Below are 17854 nucleotides of genomic sequence, written 5' to 3' on the forward strand. Positions count from 1 at the left end.
GAACCAGGAGTGAGGGGTTTATAGTTTAAGGACTGCAAAATGCTTTCCTGTGATCAAGCTTAAACCAAATCAAGCTTTCAGGCAGCTAAATAAGTTTTTTCCCTCATCAGATTCTGTTCACGGTCTGTGTCAGTTTCCATTCAAAGCAAAACAAAGATCCTAAGAAGTTGTTGACGATCCCGAATCATTTAGGTGGATAACATTGATTTTACCAGGTGTGGGTTCAGTTATTGGTGACTTTTCTCCCCAAATCAAAATGATCTATTCATTTCTTTAGGTTACATTCTAAGATTCAGTTTTAGACCGTATTTTTTTTTCCTTTTTTTGATTTCCTTCCCACACCTGTATCTTTATGGACAGACTAAAGCGTATTGTTTGTAAACACCCCCTTGGAGGAGTACAGAATAACTTTCAGAAACCTTTACAGGGTTCTGTAAATTTTTAAATTTATTGAATTATTTTCCATGTTGAATAGAAAGCTTTGCATGTTCTGTGACTTTTTAGAGGTTAATACCCCAAGCTTTATCAGAATTGGAAGGCAAAAATCACGGGATTGGTATATTCTGTCATGTGCGTTCCTAACACCCTGGAGAGCCGTGCGTTCCTTGTCTTGTACATGGGGAGACTGTCACTAAGAATCCACTTTCCCTCTGCTGTCCTCACCCACTGTCTCCCTCTGGATTAGGATTTTAGAACAGCTCTGTACGCTTCTGAGTCCCTTCCTTCCCAAGACAGGTTTGCTGTGGTCTTGCCACAGTCATGTGGCTCTTCTCTGTGTACTAAAGCTCCAGTTCATGATCTTGATTACCTTCTGGTGTTGTGGGAAAGAAATGGGCTGTTTTTCCCTCCTCCCGTTGATTAAAATGCAAGTTAGCTGATTAAAAAGCACCCCATGAAGGCCCCAAAGACTGTTGTTCTGTGATTTGATCCCTGCAGTGATTACACCTTCAGCTCTGTTCCTCCTGCTCACTCTTCGAGGAAGAGGAAGCCCGAGCGCATCGCGGGCTGCTTGTGCTCTGCTTCCACAGTGGTTTGCGACAATGCCAAGTCATCGGCCTGGGGCCTGGGGATTATCTCGCTCACATACACCTACTTACATGCCTAACATACACCTCCTCACACGCCTATTCTTAACCCTTTCTTCTCAGAAATCTTCCAGGCTTTTAAGAACTGCAGAAATGACTCATTTAACAAATATTTATTGAGTAGTTCCTGTATTTAAGAAGAATGACTCAGTCCCTTCTGCAAGGTTCTTAAACCCCTCAAGTTTAATGATGAGGCTTCAACCAGCTTTAGAGGTGGTCTCCCTACTGGGGAAAAATTGCTAACAACTGGCTTTGTTTTTGTGTATATTTAGCACCTCCGTATTCACAGTGCCTAGTTCCATTGTAGAGGTGAGGGGCTGAGACTGGGGAGTGGGCAAATGTCTACAGGAGGTGTCAGGCCAAGACAAGAGTCCTGAGCTGGGAATCACCAATTTTTATTCCAGCTTTGCCACTCGCGATCTGATTTTGGTTAATTTACCTTTACAAGAGTTTCTTCATCTAACAACAGCTTCATCTCGAGATATTTTAACAACGAAATTACAGATACTGAAGCAATTTGAACTATTTGAAAGGAAGGCAGGAGTCGGAACCCAAAGCAATAATAGTATCATTATCCAATAAAACATTGCGTATTTGAGAAGATCTAGTATTCATGCTGGACCTGTTGAATCCTGAGTGTTAGGAGTGATTTCTTCATTTCAGAAAGGTAAGAGCACCATTTGACAATATAGTCCAAAAATGTACTATGACCCCTACCATATAAAAGCATTGCTTCCCTCAGTGTTGCTGCACACCCTTGAAACAATAATGTCTCTTGGACAGGGAACTTCAACACGAGAATTAGGACATTGGAGGTCTAATCTTGTTTGGGCAGCTAACTCATATGTGATCTTGATTTCTTTTTGTCTCTGTGCAGATATAATCTAAACTTTCCTCCTCTTTTCAAGTCCCCTAAGATCCTCCCCACTTACCTTCAGCGACCAGCCTCACCTGGTTTCTGGTATAGACCTCAGACTCCAGAGTCCAACACTGTGAGTTGGTCCCCTTGCTCTGCAGTGTAACCTTAGGCACAAGCTGCTTATCCACCTTAAGCCTCAGTTTCCTCCTGGGTAAATAGGGTTACTAGGAATAGCTCTCATGGAGTTGTCATGAGGGTTCATTGAGTAATATATACTAATGACTGTTGCATGTCTAGAACCCAGTGCAGTGCCTGACACATAGTAAGCAGTGAGGAAATGGTGAGGAAATGATTTACTAAATCTTTGTAGTGTCCCTGGCATATTCAAGATGACTCCAATGGTGATAGTGGTGTCATAGGGAAGGTAGAGGCCCGTAGGTGGGAATGCGTCAGTACTGTGGCCCATTTCCTCTAAAAATATAGGAACAGTACTGTTCTGCATCTGCCTTCACTTACTTCTTTCCTTTTTTCTTTTTTTTTTTTTAGATTTTATTTATTATTTTAAGAGAGCGAGTGTGCGCACAAGTCGGGGGAAGGGGCGGAGGGAGAGGGAGAAGCAGACTACCCACCAAGCAGGGAGCCCAGTGTGGGGCTTGATCCCAGGACGCTGGGATCATGACCTGAGTCGAAGGCAGACGCCTAACTGACTGAGCCACCCAGGAGCCCCAACTTCCTTCTTTTGGGTCTCAGTGGAAGGGGGTACCTCATCCTGTCCAAAGTCCATCCTTTCACCTGTGTCCTGGGATGCCATCTTCTGTCTCATCTGATACCTCTGTCCACTAATAATTTCTTCCCACTTTCTGTATTTTCATCTTCTCCCTCCTGACCAGCTCCTTTGCCTCCACGTTGGCATTGTATCTCTTTCCTCCAAATCAAAATACAGTCATGCCCTCAGCTTTCTCCCTTGGATTGCTGCCTGTTATCATCTTCTTTCCTTCCATAAGGTAGGCTTATTGGAAGAAAAGTCCACACTGCTGCTTTTCCCAGCCCCCACCACTTCCCTGCAACCCGTCTTCCATAAGACACTAACTGGGAAATTTCCTTCAGCCTGGCGGTCCTTTCCTTTCCTGACCTCCTTGTAGCACTTGACATTGTCAATTATTTTCCCCCTTGGGACTCCTATATCTTCCTTAACTTTAGCTTCTCCAGATTTTTCTTTCTAAACCTTTGCAGTTTCCTCTTAGATGCCTCTGACAATGTAGTCCAAAAATATACTATTACCCCCCACACCCCCTGACCCCCCGTCTTAAGTGTTGATGTTCTGTCCTGTAGGACTCCTTCTCAGAAAGAGCTGACATGTATTGGACACAGGTGTGTGCGCTGTAAACATGCCTTACCTATGTGGACCATCTTGGCCGTTCTGGGAAGTAGATTCTTTTGTTAACTCGCTCTTAAAGCTGAGGACACTGAGGCTTCGAGAAGCTAAGAAACTTGCCCAAGATCACAGGGGGTTAAGTGTTGGAGAAAGGGTTTACACCCAGTCTGACTCCAGAGCTTGCCTTCCCAACCATTATGCCATATTGCCTCAGCAATGCATGTCTCAGGACCTTTTATTATTTCACATACAGGTCTTCAAAAACTACCGAATATCTGTCTATTCTAATATGCTTCGATCCTGTGCTCTGGACATCTGAAGTGTCTATAGATCCCTCAAGTTCAGTATGTCCAGAAATGACTTTATCATCTCTGTCTCCTGCCATGCTCCCTTCAAACCCTCTTCATGCTGTTATTCTGTGTTTTAGTGAATGACACTTAATTTCCAGGGAGCCAATACCTTTCCTTTACTTTCCATGTCTGATTGGTTTACCAAGTTGCGTTAGCTTTACATCAAACCCCCTCCTTTGCTTCAGGTTAGTGTAGTGGCTAATAGCATTGATTTTACATTGCAGTCAAGTAGAGTTGGATCCAAGTCGAAGCATTTCACTTCAATGGTAGTTAAAATTGACAAGTTGCTCTGCGCTATTTGCGGTGACATATATGTACCTTTCAGAGGCCCTTCGGGAGAGTGGCTTACAGAATTCATTGTGCACCCCCTTACTAACTGTGTGCTTTAGACAAGGTCAGGCCCTTTTGAACTTTGGTTTCTTCATTTGTAAAAGGTCAATAATGATAGCTAACTCATAAGGTGGTTGTGAAGTTTAACTGACTTTTTTTTTTATTAACATATAATGTATTATTTGTTTCAGGGGTACAGGTCTGTGATTCATCAGTCTTACACAATTCACAGCGCTCACCATAGCACATACCCTCCCCAATGTCCATCACCCAGCTAACTGAGGTATTTTAAATATGCTTGGTGTAGTGATTAGCCCATGGTTAATGTTTAAAAAAAAGTTAGCTCTTATTAGCATTTCCCACTGTCATTGCTCTTCTATAGTCCTCAGTTTGGCCTGCTTTACTGAGATAACCCCTTAAATGATTTCCCTTTCAGGTCTTACCTGTTTCCAATCTACCGTGCATTTGCTACCTGAGAGATTTTTTTTTTTTTTTTAAACAAATCCGATCACATCATTGCAGTGATTCTTAATCTTTGTGTGTACATATGATGGACCCTTTCAGTAATCTGATAAAAACTGCGAACCCTCTGCTGGAGTGGAGGGGGTGGGAGGGAGGGCACTGCTGGGTGATGGACATTGGGGAGGGTATGTGTTGTGGTGAGCGCTATGTATTATGTAAGACTGATGAATCACAGACCAGTACCCCTGAAACAAATAATACGTTATATGTTAATAAAAAACAAAACAACAACTGTGAACCCTCTCCCCAGGAAAATGACCTACCATACTAAATTTTGCATATAATTTCGGGTGGTTCACAAATTCCTTGTCACTATCCTTGGACACCTGATTAAAAACCTTTGCTTTAGTGGCTTTCCATTAGCATTGGCTTAAGATCAAACCTAGAGAAAAAAGAGAAACCTAAAAAGAAAATCTAGACAAGCAGAAAGAAGTACCTATTCATAATCCAGCTCCCTAGAGATCCACTTTCTTTCCTCACACTTTCGGTGTCCATGACTTAGATACAGTAGTCCCCCCGCTTTCCCATGGGGAATGTGTTTCAAGACCCCCGGCAGAAACCATGGATAGTACTGAACCCTATCCATGCTGTTTTTTTCTATATATACGTTACATAACTGTGATAAAGTTTAAGTTATAACTTAGGCACAGTAAGAGATTAACAACAGTAATAGAACAGTTATAATAATATACTGTAATAAAAGTTCTGTGAATGTGGTCCTTCTCTCAAAATGTCTTGTACTCTACTCACCCTTCTTGTGATGATGTGAGATGATAAAATGCCTACGTGATGAGATGAAATGAGGGGAATGACGCAGGCATCGTGACATAATGTGAGGCTACTGTTGACCTTCTGACCCTAAGTCATAAAGAGAATCATCTGCTTTCAGACTGCAGTTGACCACGGGTAACTGAAAACTGTAAAGCAAAAACCATGGATAAGGGGGAGCTACTGTATTTTCCATCCCCCTTTCTCACTATTTCCCAGTCTGCCTCTCATGCCCCAGCCCAGTACAGCTACTGGCTATCCTCTTAGAGGGACATGCTGTTTACCACAGTAGTTTGTTAATCACTTGTTTATATATTTATCTCTTTTGTTTGGTGAATTTCCTGAAAGTGTTGGTTGTGTATTACTTTTTATACATTTGGAATCTAGAGCCTAGTGTAGTGGCCAGCATATAGTAAGTTATTAGGTAAAAGTTTGGCCAAATAGATGAATTACAAAATATATACATATTTATAAAAGACAATAAGAAAATGAGAAAGAACAATGAATTATTGACATCCAAATGCAGCAGCTGTTGACATTTGTATGTCTGCTAGGGTCTTGCATGGATAATTTCTATCTTCCAGAGCTCAGCTTCTTCAGATAATTTTGGGATGAGAGTCATTGCCCTTTCCCACTAGAGAGAGACATTATTAGTTTAATATATGTAAAATTCCTAATAATGCTATTAAATGGTTCAGTCTTGAGAACATTAACCATACTCAAATTTTCACTACTTTCTGCTTATTACCTTTACCTGTCCAGTCTTGGAGGATTGATATATGTGTCTCTTTGTCCTTCCTTCCCTAGAACCATATTTTGGAGGGTGTAAGAAATTCTTCATGCGATTCAACCTTGTGTTCTCACAGAACTAAGCATAGCGCTTTATATGTTTAATGCTTCTTAACAGCACTATATGAGGTGATTTGCATTTTTGGAAGACCGTAGATGAGTAGTGATATGCTCATGGTGCTTTTCATCATAGTATTTTTCTGAGGAGCAAACTGAAGACCAGCGAGGGGAGTCATTTACTAGATTTTAAACTCTAGATATACAAAAATTAAGATATCAGTCAATACCTTTAAGAAGACGTAAGGGTTCAGGGTTAGTCAGTGGAAAAAGTGAGACTTGAATCTAGGAGTACTACATTGTCTGTCTCTTGGGAAGAACTGACAAAGGTTCACTGAGATGGCTGTGACTCTTTTAAAAGGACTCCAATTCTGATGGAATTTCATGCTCCCTTGGGCTTGTGCATTTTTCCTGTTTTTGCCATCAAGGCTTTGTGTGGTTATTTCTTTTTCTACTTGAAGAGCTCTGGATGACTCACCCCTTTTCATGTTTCCTGGTCTCTATCCTTCTGTCTTCTACTTCTCTTTCCTTCTCAAAGGGAAAAAGGCAAGTGTTGAAAGAAAAGATGTCAAGTAATAAAAGTTTTAATTCATGTTTGTGAGGCTATAATAATTACTTCAGCCCTTTTATCTCATGGTAAGAGATTCTTTATTGAAATATCATTGAATAAGCCAGCTTATGCCTCATTTTTCTTTGTTTTTAGGATAACCTCTTCTTCAAGGCTCATTCTCTGAAGGTTGGGCTTTTGAACAAAAACATATCAGGTTTAGAGATACTGGATCTTGGTTACTAACTTCCCTTCTCATTCAGCCATTTCTTGACCGCTGCTTTGGCCCAGATTATTTGTCTGGGAGAAAAATTCTATCTCTGTGTTCAGCAGCTTCAGGGAGATTATCCAACAGTCTTTGGATCTGTTTTTCTTCTCCTTTGCAATTAATTTGTCCTCCTCTTGACTTTAAAGCAGGCTGTTGAAGCCAGCATGTTACTTGAGATAAGATGTTTGATACAGTTCCTTGGAACCATCTTTCCCTTACTACACAGATGCTGTTGGACTGTTAGCATATTGCCCAAAACAGAATTAGGTTTATAAAAGAACAAATTAAAAAGCTTTTTTGGAAAGTGGTTTTTTTTTATAGTTTAAGGACTTCTAAGAACAAGGTCTTGCATATTTAATTAAGGATTGTCTAGTAAGTTTTGACAGCTGTGAGCAGAAGCTTATAAAGCTCTCACATATATGATGGAGAAGATAGGGTATTAGACCCAAAGGTTACCCATGTCCATGGAAAGCTAATAGCTATCAATTCTGAGACAGAAACTAGCAAATGGTATCTGAGGGATAAATGGGTCTCTTCCTGAAATGCCAGGTTTCCTTTACCTTTGCTTGCAGTTTCATCTTTGGAGGGGGCTCTGTGATGCGGCTGCTGATTATGACTTCTCTGGCGCTGTGAGGCAGAGCCAGGGCAGCTCCCTCAGGCCTTCGGGAATTCTAGGACTGCGGGGGGGGGGGGGGGGGCAGGCTCTTCGTCAACAAGGACTAAGTGTGGCTGTTTATTTTTGACACTTGAAAAATAAACGTATACTTCATGGGTCAACCAAGTCTGGTTTTTGTATTGTGTATTCTGTTTTAAGAGAAAAAATCCATTTATTTCTTTTCCAGCCATGAAGAGGGTCCCACCTCTAAAAAACTGAAGACTGAGGAAGGGGAGGCCTGCTTTAGTATCAGCCTGGCTGAAGGAAGTGTCACCAGTGTAAGCAGTACTTTCCCAGGGTGTTTCCCGCCTTCCTGGAAGGTTGGGACTTGGGTGGGGTTGGGGGAGGGGGTGCGGGAATGCATCAATTTTTGTTAGTCCTTTAATAATTCACTTTCTCTGGTGCTTCTAATATATGAACCATGTACATCCTTCCCACACTTCTTCCTTTATTGTCAGGGAATTACCTACAGAATCTCCTTGACACATGTGCGTAGAGCATGGTATAATATGCAGTACATGGAATAACTCAGGTAATACTTTTGTTAGAGATTTCTTGGTTGGCTTTACTTTGCAGCTTTCTGTTTAGTTAAAATGATGGGATAAGTGGAGGTTGATGATAGGAGTCTTAGTCTCCGAATTTGTAAAATTTAAGAGCATGACTCCTCTATTTCTTTTCTAATATATAACTTTGGAACAGGCTTCACAAGTTTAACATTTTCCCAAACCAAGTGTCTTTTAACACTTGAGATCTTCTTTATTTAATGAGAAGGTTTTGGAACTTGAATATATTGTCTTCTGTTAAGTGGCATTATTTTGAATCAGTGAATCTTAAAAATTGTCCCTTACTAGCCAAATGCACTAGGAAGGATAGTTAGCATTAGGGGATGCCTTTTTTCCAACCTTAAAAAAGAATGCTCTCAGGAAAACTGAACACCTGAAAATGATTTGGATTTTTATTTCAGTGTTTTATAATAAAGGAAAAAAATCATGACGTTATTTGTTCTGAGAGCTTTTCTGACTGCTATCCCAGAGCAAACTGGAAACTTCAGTACATTTTGTACCAGAGTTTACCAGCTGTAATAGAAGCCCGTTGTCTTCTCCCCAGTGAGCTGAGTGATACTTAGGGCTTGTTGAGGTTGGGACTGGAAGATTTTTTTTTTCTTTTTTTTTTAAGAAAGGGAGGGGCGGAGAGGATGAGAGGGAGAGAGAAGGAGAGAGAGGATCTTAAACAGGCTCCACGTCCAGTGCGGAGCCCGACACGGGGCTCAATCTCACGACCCAGAGAACATGACCTGAGCCAAAATCAAGAGTCGGATGCTTAACTGACTGAGCCACCCAGCTACCTCTAGGTTGGGAGTGGAAGATTAAAGACCTACATATGATTAGGAAGTGCCATATGGTGTGGCAGAGTTTTATCTTTGAATCTTTCATACCTAGCACTATGGAAAATCTTTACACAATATCTGCTTTTATTTTGGGGGGGACATGTGCAGCTGGACATGTTTGTGTGTTCTACCAAAACTTCAATGCCAGAAAGACCTAAGCAGTCCCCACAAAAGGGCAGTTCAGCAAACCAAGTATCAAGGCAGTTATTTCTCATGTCATCTGCAGTGGGGCAAATATATTCTGAACGGACCCCACACTGCAGAATCCTCCCCTTCCTAACTTGTTGGATGTCTGGATGTACCAGCACTGTGACACATAAAGCCTTCTGGCTGAGCTGACTGGTGACTTGGGTTGTAATACTTCTGACCTCTCTGGAAAGAAGTCAGCTTCCAGAAAGAGAGGTAAGTGAAAGTACAGACGGCAGCTTTTTGGCTACAGGAATCTGCTTGCTTTTAACACAACCCTGGAAATGGAAATGAATAGAAAGGACCTTCTCTTTGTCTTTGGTTTTATTTTATAAGAGCGCATTTACTACATTAAGCCATCTCGTATTGCCGGGGTGCTGCCAAAAAGAGAAGTGATCTGTGGGTTCATTGTCCGTGTGTGCATTCTAGGTTGGAAGTGTGAATCCTGCTGAAGACTTCCGTGTTCTAGTGAGGCAGAAGAAAGCCACCTTTGAGGAAGGTGAGTGCTATGCTGTTGCCTCTGCATTTAAGGGAAGATAGATAATTAGAGTAATGGATTTATAATCTAGATTAAGAAGTGTAGCCTTTTGTTGGTATCCTTATACAGCAGGTTTCCTTCCTCGTGGACCTTTGTGATTGTGTGTTACTGGTGAGCTCCTCAGAGCAACACTCTGAGCACATGAGGGTAAACTCAGCACAGGTCTGCCCAAGTAGGAAAAGAGCTAATTTGTAGGTCTTTTTCTTAAGAAAACTGAAAGCCAGAACCTTAGAGCTCTTGGTTCCACTTCACTGAAGTTCTTTGGGGTCTTGTGAGTGAGCTTGGAATAAAACATTTAAAAAAAATATTTTTTCAAGAGCACATGAAAGCAGGGGGAGGAGCGGAGGGAGAGGGACAAACGGACCCTGAGCTGAGCACAGAGCCCAATGCGGGGCTTGAACCCACAACCCTGAGATCATGACCTGAGCCGAAATCAAGAGTCTGATGCTTAAATGACTGAGCTCCCCCAGGTGCCCCTGGAATAAAACATTTTTGTGTCATGTCTTTCTCTTTTCAGTGACCCATAATTCTTGTTCTAGGCCTAAGGGTTTGAGCCTCTTTACACAAGTCCCAGAACACCGTCCTGCTGCCCCTAGATTTGATCTTTCTGAAATTGACTACATTCTCACATTTTCTTTTTATGAATTATAACCTAGAATTCCATTTAGGCTTGGGCTAATATTTGAAGTTTCCTGGAATGGACAGAGGGTCTGGGACCAACATTCATTCACTTGATTGTGTTCAACTTCCTGTTTACTCTTTAAGGAGAGGTGGCTGGCAGTTCTAATCCTGCAGATTTGTGCATACGAGAACATTGTGTTCACTATTGCCATCCAGGGTCAGGCCTGTCCGTGTGTTTATGTGAACGTGTGCACAGAACTTCTCTCCCAACTTCTTGGCATTTTAGGGGGAGAAATGACTCCTAAATGTCTAGGAAACCGTACAGTTTCTACTTTGATCGTCTGCAGTGCCTGCCTGTAGGTTACTTCTTGAGAGTCTGAGAATCCTAGCAAAACGCCTGGGCTTGTTGTGCTATTGCCCAAAGGCAGTCGTGACCAGCTGAGCCCCAGAGCATACGGTCTCCTGGACCAGTCCTGTTGGCAGGAACACCGAAGGCCAGCCCATGAGAATTTCCGGAGGAAGACAAGCTTCGTTACTATGATAATCTGTATATGTTTTGTGTTTTGAGGTGGGGAAAGAGCTTTTTGCCCTGTTAAGAACTGCCATACAGGAGAAAAGCTCTTGAGTTTAACACAAAACAAAACTACATGTAAGTAGATGAAGGAGATCTGAAATTAAAGCGACAGCTTTCCAGAAGGATTGGTGGAAACAGTACTTCGGAATTTCTCTCCTGCATGTATGGGGGTGATCAAAGGAAGCTTTCACAGCATTCCTGCCTGTCCTGTTCTTTGCTTGGCTGCATATTGTGACTGTTTTTGGGAGAATGCAGAGACATTACTGTGGCAAATCAGCCAGCCGTTGCCTGTCATGATTACCATGTTTTTGAAAAAAGATGGAGGCCTTCTTAGCTTTTGATTATATGTTGTCGATTACCTCTGCCAAAGGCAGAGGTCCTCCCTTTGGAAGTGACTAGTCTTTCTGGCTGGTATAGGTGTGGTCTCTTCAGGGACTAACTCTGGCACGATCACGAATGTAAAGGCAGGCAGTAGTGTCTGCTATGTTCAAGTCACTGTGCTAGCATATTCTGTATGTAATAGCATATGCTGAGCTCTTACATTCTTTGTCTCAGTTATCCCACATAGCAATCTTGCAGTCATGTGAGCAAGTGGAGAAGACAGTAGAGCTTTAACAGTTGGTGCCAGAATTTTCTGAGAAAAATAATTTTTTTTGTTTTTTAATTGGGAAAATATTTTGGTAACTGCCTAAGGTGTAGGCTGAGCCTGTCTCCAGCCTGGTGGTTGGCCAGTTAGGGTTCAGAGAAGAGGGACTCTACTGACATCGTAGAAGTAGAAAAACGGGAGCTAGTTCAGGAAAGGAAGGGCTGAGTAGAAAAGAGAGGGAGTGAATGAATTTATATAAGGACACAGTGTTCAGCAGTGTGTTCCCAACTCATAACTGCCAATATTCACTGTCAATAAAATTCTGGATTCCTTGGTTTGAGAGCTCTATCTGGGGAAACTGGTGAAGAGACAAAGAGTTTTGGGTCTGGAATTACTTCAGGCAGAGCAGAGAAAGGACCTGAGACCACAGGAGACCAGAGTCTGAAGGGCCCCATGAGAGAGTAAATTCTTAAGAATTTGCTCACATCTCCAGAAAACAGTGTTTCCCCAGGCCATGAAACCTGGGGATTGGAAGTAGTCTTGTGAAAGTAACAAGGGCAGGTGACCCCTACATGGCATATAAGTTACAATAGGTAGCATTCTCCCCATTTTATGGGAAAAACTGTACGACTAGGAGAGATGAACTTCTCCCCAAATCACACAGGGATTCAAAATCCTTCTCTTTTTCAAATACTGGATTTTTCTACTTAACCGACTGTTTCTCCTGATTCCTAATGCCCTCTTTCCCTACACAAGTTTGTTGTTGTTCAGACATAATAAGGTCATGTATTTTCAACCTTGTGCCTGTAGGTTGGACTTCTGAGGAGTAGACCGTCCTTTTATGTTCAATGTGACTGAGCCCTGGTGTGCTGCTGGTGGTGTGATGGTGGGATCCCTCTGTTCCTCCATCTAGGACTGGGTCATTCAGAGCTCTGCAGTGACCTCACAAAGGCGGACTTTCTGCAGGGCTGTGGGAAAATGGGACTGCCCACCTGTGAGCAACCAATTCTGTTTCATGGTCCTAACCTGGCTTCCCTTTCATCCTTCCTTTCCTTGCTTCAAGCTCCAGAAATTTTGTTTGTTCATTACTTTTCCTAGCTGTGTTCTGCATAGGCATCTCTACTAAGGCCCTTTGTGAGTGAAGACTCACTTTCCCTGAAGCCCAAAGTTGTCCTCCAAACTTGAAGCTACCCTTCTGGTATTGCTCTCCTCTGTCCCTCCCGGGATCTGTGCCTAGGGCAGGGGAGGGAGAAGCTCTTCTCTTTTCTCCAGTAGATCTGCTTTTTAAATTCAGTTGCCAAAAGCATGATCAGTAATAGACGGTAAGATTGTTTTACCCTTAGGCATTGACCCATTCACCTATTATTATAAACTAAAATATGGGTATAATTTCTTTCCATCTGGCTTAATAGTATAGTCATACCGAGAGTTTTGCGATTCTACCCCCTTGACACTAGCAGTCTTCAGTAGGCATCTACACATTTTCTTACATTCTGGTTTTCAGTGTGAGGGATATTTCTTGTCAGAAGCTTACTGGCATAGAGGAGATGACACTGAACCCCGGGAACGTGTTATTTCTGGCTGCTGATGCTTCTGTAAGCTGTCTTTGATTCTCAGGTGCTCCTCTTTTTCTGATCCCTTTCCTTCGCCCTCCCTACCCACCCCACCATTCTGTCAACTGCAGTTTTACAAGAGAAAAATTCTTGACCACAGCCGTATGCATAGTGTTTCTCAGTGGTGAAAGTAGACTTGTTTCTCTCACATGGCATTCATAAGTGCATCAGCGCCTTCCTCCGTGATATCTGTTCTCTGCAGTCGTGGGTTATTGGAAGGACCTGAGTCCACAGCGTTCTCAGAGACTCCTTGAATCCAGGTTATCCCTTTATGTGAACACCCTCCTCCACCAGCTGTTGGAGGAACACCATGGATTTCAAAATCCTTGCCCCTTCCCTGCTTTTACTTAGGAAGAATGCTAAAATGGTCAAAAGACAGCAAATTAGAGGAGGAGAAAAGCCACATTATTTCAACCCTCTAAATAATTCCTGTGATCAAGATAAGTCTAAATTGAGATGTTCCCACTAAGTATGAGATATTATGTCAAGTAGCTTGGATGTACCTGGTGTCTCAAAAACAGGTTCTCTGAGGACCTTATGAGTCAGAAAGAATGGAATGTAACTTTGTTCTCTGGACCTTGTTTTGCCACTTAGATTGTAAGTTCTGGGGGCGCCTGGTTGGCTTAGTCGGTTAAGTGTCTGCCTTGGGCTCAGGTCATGATCCCGGGGTCCTGGGATCGAGCCCCCCATAGGGCTCCCTACTCAGGGGGGGGAGTCTGCTTCTCCCTCTGCCCCTCCCCTCGTTCATGCTCTCTCGCTTGCTCTCAAATCAATAAAATCTTAAAAAAAAAATCTCACTTGAAAAAAAAAGAAAGACTGTAGGTTCTGTATTAGGCTTCCAAATCAGGGTGGTGGAGCTCCATTCCACCCGGTTGAGTTCACAGGAGCATGGTTGGTTTAAAAAACAAACCTGTCCAGAAGACCCATCCTACGCAGGAATGGTATGGACGTTTACCATTAGATTTAAGTACAGGGAGCAGGAGTGTGCACATACCCATCTGATTAGATGGTGATCACTTTATTTTCTCGCTCTGAGGCCTTTCTTTTCTTGTATCTGTTTTGTCTCACTTTGTTTGGACCACTTTTCATCCTCAAGCCTTTTTGCCTTTGTTCTCCCATCTACCTCATTCTCATTGATTATCAAACAATATTCCTTCAGTTTTAAAGGGTGTTTCTTAAAATTTACCAACACAGGATGGAACGTGGTAACAGTTCATGATAAAATTACATCATTCATCAAAGCCAAATAGACATTTTTTTCAGTTCCATTTCTGTATGGGATGACACTGTCCCAGGTGCACAGTAGCTTACTTACATGCATTATATGACTCTCTGCCATGAGGCAAGCCCTGAAGTGTGGATCCCCAAGAATTGAGACCTAGGAGAGATTTCCCGTGTGTGTGTGTGTGTGTGTGTGTGTGTGTGTGTGTGTGTGTTAATGAGCCTGTTTATGTAATCTTGGGTATGGCTTATGTAACTTATCATAGCTCTTTCCAGATAAACGTAGGAAGATAAGAATATGGCCTTTTTCTGTTGTTTTACACAGAGCTGGTAAATTTAAGAAAAATAAGTTCTGTCAGATATCTTGAATGTCTTGAAAGAAGGATAGTAAATACAAACAGTAACTAAAATTGTAAACATCTTCAGCCCTATAAAAGTTGTGTCATTTTTTAGCAGTGTGACACACTTTCTTAGTCCTTTCCCAAAACAGCAGTGACACATCTAGTCAGGAGAGAAAAAACACATGATTATAGGTTCTAGAGGCTTAGTCCATACTTCATATTTTTTATTCAATATGCCACTTGTTTCCTGGATTCCCTTTTGACTTGTTTGGTTTTAAATTATTAAACCACAGAACGTGACTGTCAGGGTTATTTTATGTCCCATTTATCGATGACAAGAAGTCTTAGTTGGAAACAGCAATCTGTTTCTTTGGAAGTGTAAGGGAGACCCACTACAAGGGTGTGTTAGGATTTGACATGGTAATTAGGTAGCCCTGACCCTAAGTGTCTCACTCAGGGATCTTCTTGGGGGTGGACTGAGGCCAGGAGTCGTTGACTTTCTACTGATGACTGCAAATATGTGGAGGACACTGGATCTTGTGGCTTACACTTCTTCATGGGTTGCCTACATTTCATTAAATGGCACAGCACTGCCCTGCAGTTTATATTTTAATATAATAAAACTAGTCAACCAAATAATTAAAATGAGATTCTTCAAATGAAGACAAAGAGAAGAAAGAAAAAAGACATGACACCGGAAGCAAAGACCGTCATACACACATAACCACTTTGAAAGTCTTTTTGGTTTTCATCAACTCTCCTAAAAGGCTTCTATCCATTCTTACTCAGCTTTTTAAATTCTTTCAAGTTCCTGTCAATCTGTGGATCAGAAGATGTCTAATTACAGGGTATGGTTCTGTAAAATGTAGCCTGGCTATCCGTTAAGAAAGAGAGCCAACTGGTAGCATAAAAATAAAAGGCTGTTTGCTGTGGGTATGTTCCCAGTGAGCACGAAGATTTCTTCCTGAGAGCGTTAGAGGGGGTCTAGATGCGCTCTGCCATAGCAGGGTTCCCACTCTCAGCGTTTTGTTCTCTCCTGTCAGGCAGAGGTTGCTTGCCTTAAACCTGCTGAGTGGGTTGATTTTTTTTTTTTCCCTTTTTATGTTAGACATGGAAAGGGTATTTTTCCCTCTGGCTGAAAATGTGGAACTCACATGAACACTTTCCCCGCGTCAGAACACCCAGAAGAGCAGTCTAGTCTGAAGCCGCATTTAACATAGTGACCCGTCGGCGTGCCATCATGGTCTGGGCCCGCAGTGCCTCGAGGCAGGTGCTCACGGGCGGCTCTGCTGGGAACTCGGATTAGTGACGGGTGCTTCCCAGGAAGGGTATGTTCTCCAGTTTGCTGTCGGAGTTCACCCTTGCGCTGCGTGCTAATGAGCGCGATCTGGGAGGCAGAGAGCAGTTGTACTTACTTACAGCACTTCCGCTCTTGCCCTCAACCTCCTATAAATTCTGCGCCTCTTGCTTGCATGGTGCCTGATCGTCACGCGGGGCATTGCACTTGGTTCTCCTTGAATTGGGCTGTCCTCAAGATTGCTTCCTAAGCCCAGCTGGTTGAAGAAGAAAACTGATTTCAGATTGTGCTGATGTGCAAACTGCTTTAATCAATGACTTAAAGTGACTGCTCGTGGCAAACAACAGAAGCTCTTAACCAATTAAGATGTTTAGGAAAGGATGTTAGGCTTTTGTTAAAATAGTCACTAATCAGCTGAAATGTGTTTAGAGGAGCCTAGAAACAGCTTGGAGTCCCACTTAAATGCAATAAAAGTGTTTGGGCCCTCCCCTTTCAAATTGCAAGCCCAAGGCAAAAAATATGCTGACACAGAAAGAAGTGGCAAGTATAATTTGATACAGTTAGTCCTGTCTGTTAGGCACGTCTACATAAAACTTTTAAAAATGGCATGCTTGTTTTTTAGGCTAGAAAAGGGAAGGGAGTTTTTTTCAGATGTGGAGCACAGTTTCAGTAGGGCTTGAGAATATTGTCAGCATGGATGCCTTTGGACAACGGAGAATAGTTAACTTTTTTTTTAAACAAATTTTTTTAAGATTTTATTTGTTTCACAGAAAGAGAGAGAGAGTGCACAAGCAGGGGGAGCTGCAGAGGGAGAGGGAGAGGGAGAGGGAAAAGCAGGCTCCCCTGCTGAGCAGGGAGCCTGGGGCAGAGCTGGATCCCAGGACCCTGGGATCACAACCTGAGCTGAGGGCAGACACTTAACTGACTGAGCCACCCAGGCGCCCCAGCCGTTTTTTTTTTTTTTTTTTTTTGAGGTCGTAAGTTTCAGATGAGATCATGAGGGTGGAGCCCTCATCATGGGATTGGTGACCTTTTAAGAAGAGGCATCAGATTTGTGCTTTTTCTTTTCTCTTCCTATGTTTCTTTTCTCTCTGCCATCTGAGAATATAGTGAGAAGGTGACAAATGCAAGCCAGGAAGAGAGCCCTCACCAAAACCTGACCATATTAGCACCGGCCTCCAGAACTGTGAGAAAATAAATTTCTTAATGCTGAAGCCTCCTTAGCCCATGGTGTTTTGTTATGGCAGCCTGAGCTGACTGATGCAGGCCCATTTTCATTTCCTTTGTCAGATTAAACTGCTGAAATCCTGTAGTTTATATCTTTGTGTCTTTTAGTGGTAATGAGATGCAGCTGAAACACTCAAGATAGCCACTGTAGGCCATTGGAGTCAGGAGCCATTTCTCATGAGCATGATCTTTTTGATAGTCCCCTTGTCCTTGGAATCTAGTAGTGTTTCCTTGGGGCACTGAGGATAAAATTTGCTATCTGAGCTTTAGCAGTTATTCTATCGTGGAAACATAGTGGAAGCATCCTGTCTGTGGTAGATCTCCACAAGTCTCTGCACTAATTCTATGTGCAACTCAGTGATCTTTTGTAAATTTATAAAGTTATATGCTCATCACCATAATTCAGTTAAAAACTTTTCTCTCACCCAAAAAAGGTCCGCCTGACCATTTGTAGTCCATTCTTTTTTCCTATCACCACCCCAAGTAACCACGTCTGTTTCTATGGGTTTATCTTTTCTGGAAATTTCACATAAATGGAATCACTCATTATGCAGTCTTTTGCATGTGGCTTCTTTTACTTAGCTTTATAAAGTTTTTGAAGTTTGTTATGTTGTAGCATGTATCAGTAATTGATTTTTTTTAAGATTTTATTATTTGA

At 42.2% G+C, this 17854-nt stretch overlaps 1 protein-coding gene across 6 annotated transcripts in view; it reads left to right on the forward strand.

Moving 5' to 3' along the window:
• The window catches only part of XRCC5 (X-ray repair cross complementing 5), an 87957-nt gene that overhangs the window by 39953 nt on the left and 30150 nt on the right, over nt 1-17854 (forward strand). For 4 of the 6 annotated variants that reach the window (XR_003519146.2, XM_027589731.2, XM_027589728.2 and 1 more), the window contains exons 15-16: nt 7793-7883; nt 9608-9677. Coding sequence is in view for 4 of the 6 variants with exons in the window: in XM_027589731.2 (XP_027445532.1) it covers nt 7793-7883; nt 9608-9677 (161 nt within the window). In the remaining 2 variants the exon portion in view is untranslated. Of the gene's footprint in view, nt 1-7792; nt 7884-8063; nt 8138-9218; nt 9571-9607; nt 9678-17854 lie in introns of those variants that run through there. The other 2 variants (XR_003519147.2, XM_027589729.2) reach the window with 2 other exon arrangements.

This window comes from Zalophus californianus, chromosome 3, assembly GCF_009762305.2.
Source record: "Zalophus californianus isolate mZalCal1 chromosome 3, mZalCal1.pri.v2, whole genome shotgun sequence".
Taxonomy (NCBI): Eukaryota; Metazoa; Chordata; class Mammalia; order Carnivora; family Otariidae; genus Zalophus; species Zalophus californianus.